Below are 13496 nucleotides of genomic sequence, written 5' to 3' on the forward strand. Positions count from 1 at the left end.
CAGATTGCCTCCGGGACGGCGCCGGGCTCAGTGCCGCTTCCACTCTCCTGTGTTCCAGAGAAGCGTCTGGTGGCCTGGATACCGTGGCCTTCTTGGGTGTGGACGGGGGCTTGTGTGCAACCAAGAACGATGCACTGAATAGCCAGATCTTGAGGATCTGGGGGACAGCCCCTGCTGTTGGTGATAGGCCCATGGTGTCCAAAAGGTCCCCTCAATTCCCAGTGGGTCAGGGGCAACTGGGAATCAGCAGAGGCCAAGCTTGATCAGGCCCGATGCCAGGACCAGTGCCAGGATGGTGACCTCGATTGGTGCACCATTGCTGGCTTGCCTCTTGAAGACGGTGCTGGAGGCTTCTCTTTGGCAGGGAGGGGGCTTGCTGCCAACAACTGGATGAGGTCCTTTGCTGCCTCAAACGTGTCTGGTGTGGATGGCTGTTCTAGGAGCTCCTCCAGCCCTTCCTCCGCGCTCAAGGTGCTTAGCCTGGGGCTCAACAGCGCTGGAGCCACCGGAGCTGGAACATGACCTGGGGCAGCGCTTCCCTTTTGAGTGTTTGTTTGCTTGGGCGGTGCCAGCTTCCTATGTGGGGAGCGCTCTGGGCTTGTAGACTGACCCTTCAACTGTGCCGGTGAGGTCGAATGATGCCGGGGTTTTTCTTGTTGCCTCGGTGCGGCATGCTTGCAGTGCCCCACCGGTGCCAGATCATGAACTGATGCCGGGGAACTCCACATTGAGGACACTGGTGCCAAGGCCAGATGGCCCAAGGCTGAAGGTTGCAGCGCGGCCTCCTTGAGTAGCTGCTTGAGGTGAAAGTTTCTTTCTTTTTTAGGCCTGGTCTACACTGGAGTAGGAGGGGAGGGGATCAATGTAAGGGTACGTCTTCACTACCGGCCGTATCGGCAGGTAGCAATTGATTTCTCGGGGATCGATATATCGCGTCTTATCTAGATGCGATATATCAATTCCCCGAATGTGCTCCTGTCGACTCCGGAACTCCACCAGAGCGAGCGGCAGTAGCAGAGTCGACAGAGGGAGCCACGGACATCGATCCCGTGCCATGAGGATGGTAGGTAACTCGATCTAAGATACTTCGACTTCAGCTACGCTATTCACGTAGCTGAAGTTGCGTATCTTAGATCGATCCCCTCCCCTAGTGTAGACCAGCCCTCAGATACGCAATTTCAGCTATGAGAATAGAGTAGCTGAAGTCGATGTATCTTAGATGGACTTACCTCCCGTCTTCAAGGTGCAGGATCGATGGCTGCGGCTCCCCCGTTGATTCCGCTTCCACCTCTCGCTCTGGTGGAGTTCCGGAGTCGATGGCAGAGCATTCAGGGATCGATTTATCGTGTCTAGACGACACGCGATAAATCGATCCCTGATAGATTGAGTGCTACCCGCCGATCTGGTGGGTAGTGTGGACATACCCTTAGTCCTTGGCTTAAAAGCCTTACAGATCTTGCAGCGTTCAGTCTGATGTGATTCCTCCAGGCAACGGAGACACGAGTCATGGGGGTCACTAATCGGCATAGGCTTGCAGTATGTGGTGCAAGTCTTAAAGCTTTGGGCCTGTGGCATGCCCTGCAGCCCAGGGCTGGCGCTAGAGATAACTTCCAACATCGAAGCAAAGAAATCTTAACTATCTATTGTTAAGAAGTGCTAACTACTGATAACTGTTAACTGCTGATAACTATGCCAAGAGACACTCACAAGTTGCCGTCAGAGATGGTAAGAAGGAACTGAAGGGGGGGTCGGGTCAGCAGGAGTACATATGCACCAGCATGAGGCGCCATTCTGGTGGGGCTCCCCTGCCCCCCCCCCCCCCCAGTATCTGGCGTGGTTCAACGAATAGGCCTCTATCTCTTCCCCCCCCCCCCCCCCCCCGACAGAAGCCTCTAAGGGAAAAAGTTTCTGACGTCCGTGCACATGGCGAGCGCACACATAATGTGTAATGGATGTGAACAATCACTCGAAGAGGAAGAACTGGATCCCTTATCTATAAAATGGGTCTCAGAAAAAAATCCCTGCCCACTCTGCTCTAAGAAGCTATACATAAACAACACGTGGTTGTTGCGAGCAGAGTTTCAACCATAGTTCAAATAAGACAGACTATGTCTATGTGGGATATGAAAGAACTTTTGCTTTATATTGGCCCTCATTTCTGAGGTGCAGATTTTGGCTGGAAAGGCAGAAGCTGTGTTGGAGCAGTTTATTGGACAGACTGGTTTAAGTACCGATATGCAAGATACAGAGGATGTGCATATTATAACTATACTGCACCTTTCACCCTGACAGATCTCCAAACAGTTAAAATACATACAGCAGCTGCTTCTGAAGTAAACATGAGGGAGGGAAAGTCTTAGTCAAGGACTGGACAACCCCCCTGCTCTCATAAGTGCCATATGCAACATGTTCTTGAATGACCCTGTATAGTAAATGGGGTGGTTTCAATTAATTCTCATGTCAAAAGTGAATACACAGAATAGCCTGAATGACTAAGAACCTTGCTAGGAACAGACACACATATTATTATTATTATTTTCTAACAGGCTCTCTATTGCAGTGCTTGATACATGCTCCATGGTTTCAAAGATGTGAGAACAGGGATGGGAGAGGCACTTGCAGTAAATGAGTATATACGCACTTGGTGAAAATGGCTATGACAAATAATCATATATACATACACACAAGCATGTTGTACTACTCACAGTTGGGGTTTTCTTATTACTATAAAAGAAAAGTGTAGTTCCTCTGAGTTCTGTCCAGTACTGTTCAAAATCCTGTTGGAAAAGAGCAAGTGTCAGTTTACTTGGAAAATCTTTTTAGCCCTCAAAGAAAAGTGAATGAAATATGGATAAGCAAATTACCATAACCCAGGTCAGTTTATTTCAGTGCTTTATAGTTTGGTAAAGGTCAAAAACCTTCTGCTTATAACTTCCAGTAAATGAAATAATTTGTAAAATTATTTCATTCCAGGTCACGAGTTCCGATACATAGACTTCGGGGCTGATTCATTCTTGTGTTACTCCAGTTTATGCCAGTGTAACTCTATTGGCTTCACTGGAGTTATTCAAGTTTAAAACTAGAACAGCATCGTAGTGATCCACATTCAATATCTTGGTTACGGTAACTGACCAAGTATTGGTATCAGTATGGATTATCAATAGCGTGGACAATTTCTCAGTACTGATGACCAGGTAGTTTATATATTTTTTTGACATTTTTGCCCCTCATTTAAAATGTGAGCTCCAGCCTGGGGAAGAGGACTGTTTAATAGATTTTATTTTTTACATTGCTCTCCTTAAATTGCATAAAAAGCAGACTCTGTACTGAAAACGGATGAAAAGGAGAGCTGGGATTGTATTAATTCAGACTATACTGACTGTGAACTAGGGTGGGAAACAGGATTTGGGTCATCTAGGGCAAACAGAAAACTAGATAAAATGCAGACTTTCCTCTCACCCCTGTCATCAAGTCAGTTTGTTTTAATTATTTAAAGCAGTTAGGGATCAGCACAAAATCAGTCACTTATTGTTCATCACAGATACACTTTCTTTATAGACCTCTGTATTTATTCCATGATTTCTACTAAAAACCTGGACTCCTTACGTCTTCCTCTATTGACTGGGAATGTATGATTACTGCTTTAGGTAGTGAATATCTGTTTAGACAACTTCTGTAGACATGAAAGGGCCAAGATTTTAAAAAAAAAAGGGGTGTGTGTAAAGTTAGGCAGGCTACTAAGTCCATTTCTAGGTGTGACGGGTTACCCCCACTCTGATGCAGTGTCACCTAAGGTAGTCCACCTGTTCCACCAGCCTGGGCTACCTGACCCTGTCCTGCTAAGCCAGGCCCTTATGCCTCCTCTAGCACACACACAGGTAGGGACACACCCAGTTGCAGAAAGGCACAGACACTGAAATCAGTACTGCATGGGAAAGCTTTCAGCTAAGGAGCTGCTCAGCACTCAAGGGCACTCCCCCCTCTGGAGAGTAAACCCAAAATTGTACTGTCTTGCACAGAGAACTGTACAGCATAAGCTAACGGAAATTTGCCTTCTCCTTCAATGTGCAGAGACAGATGCACAGCTTTTTGCCCCCGCTTCCCACGTTATGAATTACACAAACTGGGTTTAAAACAAAAACAAGTTCATTAAGTACAAGAGGTGTATTTTAAGTGATTGTAAAGGATAGCCAACACATCAAAGCAGATTACCTTAGTAAATAAACAAAAATAGCAAACTGAGCGTAACACACTAGATAGGTAGGATATAAATTAGCAAATTCTTACCCTGAGTGATAAAGAGGCTGGCAGATTCTGAAGGCACAACCTGCTTTGGCTTTCTCAGGTTTTCATATACAGGCTAAAGACCCCTTTAGCCTGGGACAATCACTTCCCACAGTTCAGTCCTTGCCCCTCAGGTGTGACCAGGTGTGTTGTTGTAGGGAGAGTAAGGACCCCCCACGATATCATTGTCTCCCTTTTATACCTTCTTCTTACTCACTGGAAAGCTCTTTTGCTGTGACCTGGGTCAAACAGTTCCCACTGTGTAGTGCTACCTCTGAGACATTTCTGTTGTACACAGTTCCTGGAGTAATCCTTGTGCTTGTGTGCATGTCCTCAATGAGCCATTAACACTGTTTGGCCTGTTTACTGTCGTACCTGGCAGGCTGCTTGTGAGTGTTTTCAACTTCACTACACGTTTCAGTAACACATACGTAGCCAAACTTCATATACAACGATAGCACATACAATCCAATGAGATATTAATGTCTAGCAGATCAAGCCTTTTAGAATACCTCACAAGACACACTTTGTACAAAACACATCCCAATTACATGACAGTGGTGAATATTGGGGTGTCAGGGTGCCACACTAGTACCTAACTAAGTGGGGTCTGATATTTTTTTCAAAAGTGCTTATTACCCACTAGCAATCATGTGGAATCCCCATCAATAGAGGTTTTTAAGAACAAGTTGGATAAACACCTGTCAGGGACAATCTAGGTTTACTTGGCCCTGCCACAGCACAAGGGGCTGGACTTGATCTACATTTCTAGGATTCTATCATTGATTTCAGTGGGAGATGTGTTATACAGGCTATAAAACAGTCATCAGATAATGTCTCTGCTAACCTGGGCCAAATGGAAACTAGTGGAAGGCAAACAAATTCAGAGATGAAAGCCTCCACATCCTGTCATTGTTCCCCTGAACAATCTAGTCCCATAAAGATTAATATTAACTGTACTGGTTTATTTGTTCACCAATATCTCCCTCTAACCGAAAGCTAGATTGTTACACTCCCAGTGACTCTTTATCTACTTCCCCTTTCAATGACGAAAGACTATCGATCTGCAACCAGCCATAGCCTCATTGTTATAAATCTTCCCTGTAATGAACATGCTAGTTAGTGATGGGAAAGGCTGTAAGAGACTTGCAATTAAATACTCTGCTCTCTTGTCTGAGGATGCATGAAAAGCATATATTATGGGCAAAGACTTTTATTTTGGGATTTTATTTGTTTAAAATTGCCCAACTATTTATTGGTGTTCAATACAAAAATTAAAAAACAAGTGAAAATCAGTGCATAAATTTAACAATAGTTTTCTGGGTAAATACAAGGGTGGTTAATATTGAGAGACAGGAGGACAGAAAAAAGCAACAAAGAGAAAAGGAAGAGTATTGAATGTAAAAGCAGTTTCAGGCAGCGGTGTATTTCATGAACTCTACATTAACAGTATGTATACATATGCCCATGCAGGCATGTGTCCCTTCCAATACCTTGCCTTACTTTAACAGACAACCTCACATTTACATGTAGCTGGAGGTGTTTAGGTTAATAATAAATTAGTCTAATGTCATGGATTGGATTTTTTTAAAAAATAACCAAAATTCAGGTGAAAATCAGTAAAACCTCTTGTAAAACCTGGGGATTTTTTGGTAAAATTTGGTTTAAAAAGAGAAAGAAGAAGGGCCTTAATTATGGATTAGTGAATGAAGACAGTAAAACTGTAAAACGGATGTACTTTTTTGGCAAAAAAGTGAGTTTCTCACACCAGGGTAAAAACTGCAAGTCTGCTAGGTCTGACAAACTAAGGCATGCAGGATGGTCCCTCCCTCACCACAAACCTCTACCTGGTGACCTCTCCCCCATAAACTTCAGTCTCATAATAATTCTTTTCAGTAGCTCTTCAGAACAACTTGTGGATTAGTGTGCTTCTCCCCACAGAATTCTTGTAATCTCTGAACTGATAAACTGAGGGATATACACTGCACCAAGCATGGAGCTGATACACGGAGCTGATACATGTTTCTCTCCAGCCCCGTTGCAAAGCAGACTGCGAATCTTTATCTGCTTCTCATAGCACGAGAGGCAGCCCAATTTGGTGCTGCCTCATACAATGACCTTGTGGCAAAGTTACAATTTGAACCAAGAAAACTGGCAATATTTTACGAGAAGAATATTTACTTTTGAAAATGAGTACTCGGGAGACTTGATCCTTTCATACAGCTATAGTTGTCAGGCTCCCCATTTTGGATAACATGTAAAAGAAGAGGGGCCTGATTCTTCACATGACACTGTAGCTCCACTGAAGTCGGTGAATCCCCCCACTCCACACACACACACAGAGCGAGCTGACACAAGGGCTATGCACCACTTTAATCTCTCATAACCCCCTGTTTTGAAGGCTTAAGTAGTGCATAGTCTTTATACAGACTCTCTGCACAGGCATGAATTTCACCCTAATAAGAATGAGCAAAACTAGTCACTTTACAAGCTCTATACGTTCAGGAATGTCTTTGGGTCACGGGTAAACAACCTCATCACTGCCTATAAATAAGGTGCACAGACTTGGTCACCTTTATTCCAACTAAAATTAATAAAATTGTGAACCTGTGCTGCCTTCTCTGCATAGCACCTGCTCTGTAACTGGCTGTCCAGAACTGCCACTTCAATTGCATGTAATGTTAGTTTTCCCTTTTCCGATTTGTTGTGTGATAATGCTGTGGCCCGAGTGATAATGGCCATGTTCTACTCATGGCGTTATTGCATTTTAGAAGTGGGTGAAGCGATTCCTATTTGTAAAATGCTTGGGGATTAAGAGCAGAGGCATTATATAAATGCACATTTATTAATATTAAAACTACCGGTGGGAAAGTGCTACTAAACATGGCTATTTCCATCATGCTAGATAAAATGAAGAAATGTTTTAGAATAAGTCTGATTGCTACTAACTATTTGCATAGCAAGATTAGTAGTTTACTTGTGGTTTCTTGGTGTTTCAGTTTACTGTGCGACCTATTCCTATGCATGTGAATCACTGTGCTATTTTTGTCTTTCAACCGTGTCCATCCTTAGTAGCATGTAACTCCTGTGTGCTCTCTGGCTCCATCTACACTGCAGTTTCCTCCATGTTATGAAATTTTTCTTGAACAAATTTTAATTTAAATAATTCCGATGGCTGGTGCATCATTTTTTAAATAGGTATTTTAAAAAAACATAATTTTGCCAAAGCTACTTTTTAAAGATAAGTTCTGTCCATGCCAGCTAGCATTCCAGTGTCAACAGAAGTCATTCCTTAGACGTGCATGTAAACTGTAGCGCAGATGGGAGATCCTTGTTTCCCTAACTGATTTTCATGGCTCTGCCAGTGACATCAACACTGGCATTTATTTGGAACTGAAAGAAAGGAGAGCAAGGGAGACAGGCAAGATTGCCTTTAAGGACCCAATTCTGCAAAAAAAACTGTGCAAGTTGACTTTTTGGTTGTGCAGAGCCCTACAGAAGTCAATGGGGAATCCACATGGGCACAGAGGTCTGCTCATGTGGTTCTATTTATCACATTCAAATAGACTTTGAAGGGCAAGTAATGAATGTGCAGTATCTAATTTGTTTATTATAAACAGATCCTGACCAAGAACCACAGATCCAAGCCACATCCTGTCTTTAGGGAAATTTGACTCCAGATCCAACTGCAAACTTCACAGCTTGGTTCCGGCTCTACTTTTTATTAATAGCACATACACATTTGAACTGATACCTCAAACACAGAGTTCCTGGTGCTCTGCTTGATCATAAAAGATTGCATGTGAAAGTTTGGAAGAGAGGTGTACTGTCTTGGTCTTCCTAGCCAATATTTTCCCCTCTCAGTCTGTTACAGTGCATACTGTGTGCCAGTGGGTCATCATCTTCTCTCCCTACAGCTGGCTGTCTTTCAGTATGTGACGTTTTGGAGGCTATTTCAGGATGAAAGGTCCTACATAAACATTCCATTAAATTATTTTATAGTATGCTCTGTATACAAGCATAACAATGTTAATGATAGTCGTATCTCAGATTGAAGTTTTTATTTTTACAATCGCTGGTCCAAGATGAGAGCTTCAGTCATGTATTGGTCCTGAAACGTCAAGATTTTCAAAAATGAAAGTCTAAACGTTAGGTTCCTAAACTCCCATTTAGGCCTAAGTAAGTGACCTGATTTTCTGAGAAGCTGAGCAATGCCATGTCCCCTGGACTGCAACAGCTGACACTATTTAGAATAGTTCTAGCCATGACGGTTTTGGAGGTATTGCCTCTTAAATGTAATGCTGATCTCTTGGTGTAGCAATGGGGGGTTTTGCATTGGTCTAGGACCATCTGTAATCACCTCAGTACACATTTTGTCAGTGGCTCAGTTTATTTTTTGTTTGATCCCCTTCACTGCTACACATATTCCGTTTCACATACCACCAGCAATCCTCACTATGTTTATCAACAACACACACCCCTAGGCGAGCTTGGGGAGACCTGCTAGAGTTTTAAAACCCTGCTGAAAAAACATTCTAGAGAAACTGATCTTTTCTGGTGGCAGGCAAAACAATTATGGAGGGGAGAGATGGGCAGAAGTATCTTTATTCCATCCCATCTATGTACTGAAGCTGCCTTCAAATCTTTTGACTATCTTAGCATACTCAGTCATTCTTATTAATTTATATGGCACCATAAATGTGCATGGTGCTTTAAAATACAGATACAGGCAGACTCCATGCCTTAGAGAATGCATGGTCGAAAGCCCTGCTCCCGAAAAGGAATCCGCATGGGCATAAGGATCCACCTACATGAATCTCTTGGCAGGGCTGAGGTCTCAGTTAAGACCATAAAAAGGGGACGAGGAATACAGATGGAATGTAAACGTCTGCAAAAGCCAAACTTTTGGTAATATCTATTGTTATACCCCTGCTCCTGGACACTTTTGATCTAACCTTGATAGCAACCCCTCCCATTATTAAAATTTCATAAGGAAATGCAGTTCTGTAACAGACCACTCCCATTCCTGATATGAATAGTCTCACTACAAGTTTCCATGGCCTCTTCTGATGCCCAAGAAAATCATATTGCAGTGCTGAAAAATTATCAGTTACCTGTATGATCTCAGCGTTGTGCAGTGAACTGCCAGTATGTGAGTTAGTGACTCTGGAGATAGAGTGGCTTTTAAAAGATTTCACACACATGGGAACTTGAAAAATATCTGCTGTTTATTTCTGTACTGTTATGGAACATAATGAAATTTCAATCAATCTTTCATGCTGGGATACATCATTAATAGTGATGTTCAAAAATATCACTCTTGCTATATTGTAGTTTAAAAAAAAAAGGTGTAGTAGTTACTTTTCTCTTTGTGACATAAAGTGTATTCCCCCACCCCAACTCTACTAAAAATAATAATGGGGAAATACAAGTTTACCTTCAAACTTATTTTTGAAAAAATCATATCTGAGCAGTGATCAAGCACAGAAAATATTAAATCTTGTATAGCCATAACTGGGTAGGGGAAAGGATCATAACGGAAACTGTTTTGCAATCTTAATTATAATGATCACTATCGAGAGCTAAAATAAAGAAATGTATACTAAAAAGCAATCAGCATGTTCAAGGATCTGATCTGTAAATATTTAACTAATAATGTTCACACATGCATACAAGATCAGTATAAGGGTGTAAATTATTGTCCTGCCTGATAAAAATTCCACTGTACTGTGTTTCCAAAGTAGTCCATAAATAAAAGTTAAATGATTTCAGCATTATAAATTTTTAATTACTATAAGTCAACGCTATGCTCATTTTACATGCTAGATGACTGACAATTTCAGGTTTAAGACTAGTATGGGATATTTCAGAACAATATAAACAAACCAAACTTTGCTCTTGTGGCTTAAAAGGTAATCTACGTCTCATATCATTATCGCAGCTCTGAAATCAGTCCCAATCAACTTTCCTGTAGATTATAAAAAAAAATGACAGGGTGCTGAATATTATGGTGCGTAATGCAGTTGTTTTGATTATATACATTTATAGAATAAAACTGAAATGGAGTAAGAGTCCATTGGAAAACCCAAAATAAACTACAGCTTCAGAAATCAACATCTGTCTCTATCTTTGCCTGTTATAATATTGTCTACAGAAAAGGAAATGCATGTCTATAAATATGGAGACTATTATGTACATGTAATATTTATATTATTTTGTTAAAGAGTCTATTTAGTTGAATATATATAAATAAGAATCTGAAAGCAAAAAAAAGTAGTTTCAAGTATGGGAACTATTACTCTCTGATGCCACAGAAGAAAGTGCCAAGAGATACTCAGATTTTATTTACACACAATCTTGACTGAAATAACTCAATCTGTTTTAATTCACACCTTTAGTTATTTCAGTGCAAATCTCTGTGTGGATACTTACTTCAGAATAAGAGTTTCTGATTTTGCTTTTGCTTAAATTGGTAAAAAAAAATGACTTCAACTAAATTGTAATGGGACACGTTTATTCTGAAATAAAGGGTGCACAGGACTTTCACTAAAATAACTAAAGGTGTGAATTAAAACAGATTTAATTATTTCAGTGCAAGTTGGGGTGCTGCAGACCAGCCCTAAGGAACAGGTCTCAACACCTGTAATGAGTTACAACACATTTCTCAGAAAAAGTTTAATTGAATGTAGCTGCTCGGATTGTGCACCTTACCTGGTGCTGTGCACGTCTGATAGATAGAAACCCTTCAAAGTACAGGGGCAGAGCAGTAATCCTCTGTCTCTCTTGGAAGATTCGTCGTGGGGCTGGTTCAGGGATTTTCTCAGGCTCAGCCATCCTGCTCCCTCCCTATCTGCTGAATTCTAGCTGTGTTCTTTTCCTCTGTGTATTCTTGTCTGCTTATCTTCAGCCTCTGGCAAAGGAAAGCTCACCCCGGTTTGAGAAAACAAGGTGACGGTACAAAGAGGAAGTCTCAGTAGTTATTTTTAAATAAACAACACACCGCACAGACCCCTTGCTCACTGTATAATATGAAGAGGAACAAGATTAAATGGATTAAAGGGAACTTTCCTAGCACGCTATTTGTATGTTTCCATCCTGCAGACCAAGGTTTACAATCACAAATGATAATTATTCCATTTCTTACCAGGATTATCATTACTGGATTTAGTTGGGGATCTGTCAGAGAAACCTCTCTCTCTCACAGTTCACAGACTGTGGAATCTTTCCAGGTAATCTACAAAGAAAGAGAGATTGTGCCTGTTTGCTTCTGAAATGTTTATTTTGGCTTTTTAAAATTCCACTTGGCTTTTTACATTAAGAATGTCCGACAATTGCTTTTGCTGGAGATGGGGTGGAATTCTGACCTAAGAGTGATTGAGAGAAGAAGGTATTTTTAGTGAAAACTGCTGTTTTTGTTGTTGATGCATGTGTAACTCAGATTTCTGACAAACACTTGGGGGAAAAACTTTCTTTGTGAAAAATCCATCATCCCCAAAAGTTCAGACAAGGTGTGGGAGAGCTCCCTTTCCCACGGTGAAATTCTGGCCCCTTTGAAGTCAATGGCAAAACTCTTGTTGACTTCAACAGGGTCAGGATTTATCTTCAGGTCTGTGTCCCTTCCAGAAATCCTCAAGAAAGAACAGGGACAGCAAGACATTGGGAAATTTCTATAAGTAACAAACAAGCAAAATGTATTTGTAAGTGTGCTCTATAAAAAGGGAACACATTTCTTCCCCTTATTCTTGTGGGTTAGCTCTTTTTCTGCTTCTCTGCAACCTTCACGCAGATCCAATAGGGCTTTAATATATGTGACCTGCTTGCAAGGCAACTTTTAGACTGTGCAATTGCTAGGCAAGAATAACAGAAAATCTAGTACTTTGCAGAACTGTGTGAAAGTAAAACATCTATTTTTACTCTGCAAGTAATGATTTCTTGGAAAAGTCCATATGATTAACTTTTTGTAAGAATTTATTAGATGGCAAATTTTTTTTTCCAGTTGTGCTACTTTTGGCATATTTTTGTAGTAAAATGGCAGAACTTGACTTTACTAGGACAATTCAGCAATGGGGCAAGATATGCACCATTTTTGTGACATTCAGTAGCTAAAGAGGGGCAGTTACTATACTTCCAGCCTTGGAAAGCCAGCACAATCTAAACCCATCATCAGTTCAAAACAGAAATCAACATGTAATAACTGATGCAGTCTTACTACATTGACAGATTACAGAATGATTTAGTGAAGGTTTTGACCCCATACGATTTTATATTTCAACTCAGAGGTAGACCCTTGAGGGCTAACGCATTACTATCTAAATAATACTAGACCTGGCTGATCACTGTGCTGCAATTTATGTGGGTGTTCGTCTGAATGGAAAACGGATGTCAAATGCTAGTATATCAGAATGGTAGCATTATACTCACATTGCAGGGATGTGAATGACTGTATAAAGCGTAGGATGCTGGAGAAACAGTTCCTTTATTAACTCTTAAGAATGCTTCTTTTTAATAAAATCACCAGAAATAGCATGTCACATACAGTGTAAAGATTCTGACTCTTTAATCACCACATCTCTGTAACAGGGTGTTACCATATTAAAGTATATCAATGTGTGATGTTTCTCTAAACAAAAACTTGCTGTGGAAATCTTGTTTTGTCACTGATATTTAAATAACAAGGATTTGTAAACCTCTTAACTATTCCTAAATAAATGTCTCTTTTTTTAAATTACTTTTTGGTTGTATTTTAAAGTGACTGTTTGTTCTCAGTGAGTTGCCTTCTCAGCTCTATAACAGTGTGACAGTTTCTCTTTTGAAGTTTTCATCATCTTTTTTTTTTGAACACACAAACTATAAGATACGTTGTACCATTTAAGAGGTGACATTTAGACCTGTTTGAAGCTTCCCTTTCTTTTGAGATGTGCCATTTATGATGAAATACATCCATGATACTTTTTCCACTAGGGAAGGTAATTTTCACAATGAAAGAACTACAGTTTGTTCCCAAAAACTTCTTGTTACTTAGTTTTTATAAAACTAAACAAAACAGCAACCAACTAAACCCCAAATAAATTCCAGGCACATCTGCAATATTGTTTTATATTTTCATAAAACTAGTTCTTCTTCGAGTGCTTGCTCATATCCATTCCAGTAGGTGTGCGCGCGCTGCGTGCACGTTCGTCGGAGACTTTTACCCTAGCAACACTCGGTGGGCC

At 40.9% G+C, this 13496-nt stretch overlaps 1 protein-coding gene across 3 annotated transcripts in view; it reads right to left on the minus strand.

Moving 5' to 3' along the window:
• The window catches only part of STAP1 (signal transducing adaptor family member 1), a 36522-nt gene extending 25043 nt beyond the window's left edge, over nucleotides 1-11479 (minus strand). For all 3 annotated transcript variants that reach the window (XM_032789228.2, XM_032789230.2, XM_032789231.2), the window contains exons 1-2: nucleotides 10996-11479; nucleotides 2706-2777 (exon numbers count right to left, since the gene is read on the minus strand). In XM_032789228.2, coding sequence (XP_032645119.1) covers nucleotides 2706-2777; nucleotides 10996-11118 — 195 coding nt within the window. In that variant the 5' untranslated portion in view covers nucleotides 11119-11479. The remainder of the gene's footprint in view (nucleotides 1-2705; nucleotides 2778-10995) is intronic.
• Nucleotides 11480-13496: the final 2017 nt, after the last annotated feature.

This window comes from Chelonoidis abingdonii, chromosome 5, assembly GCF_003597395.2.
Source record: "Chelonoidis abingdonii isolate Lonesome George chromosome 5, CheloAbing_2.0, whole genome shotgun sequence".
In the NCBI taxonomy this organism is placed as follows: domain Eukaryota; kingdom Metazoa; phylum Chordata; order Testudines; family Testudinidae; genus Chelonoidis; species Chelonoidis abingdonii.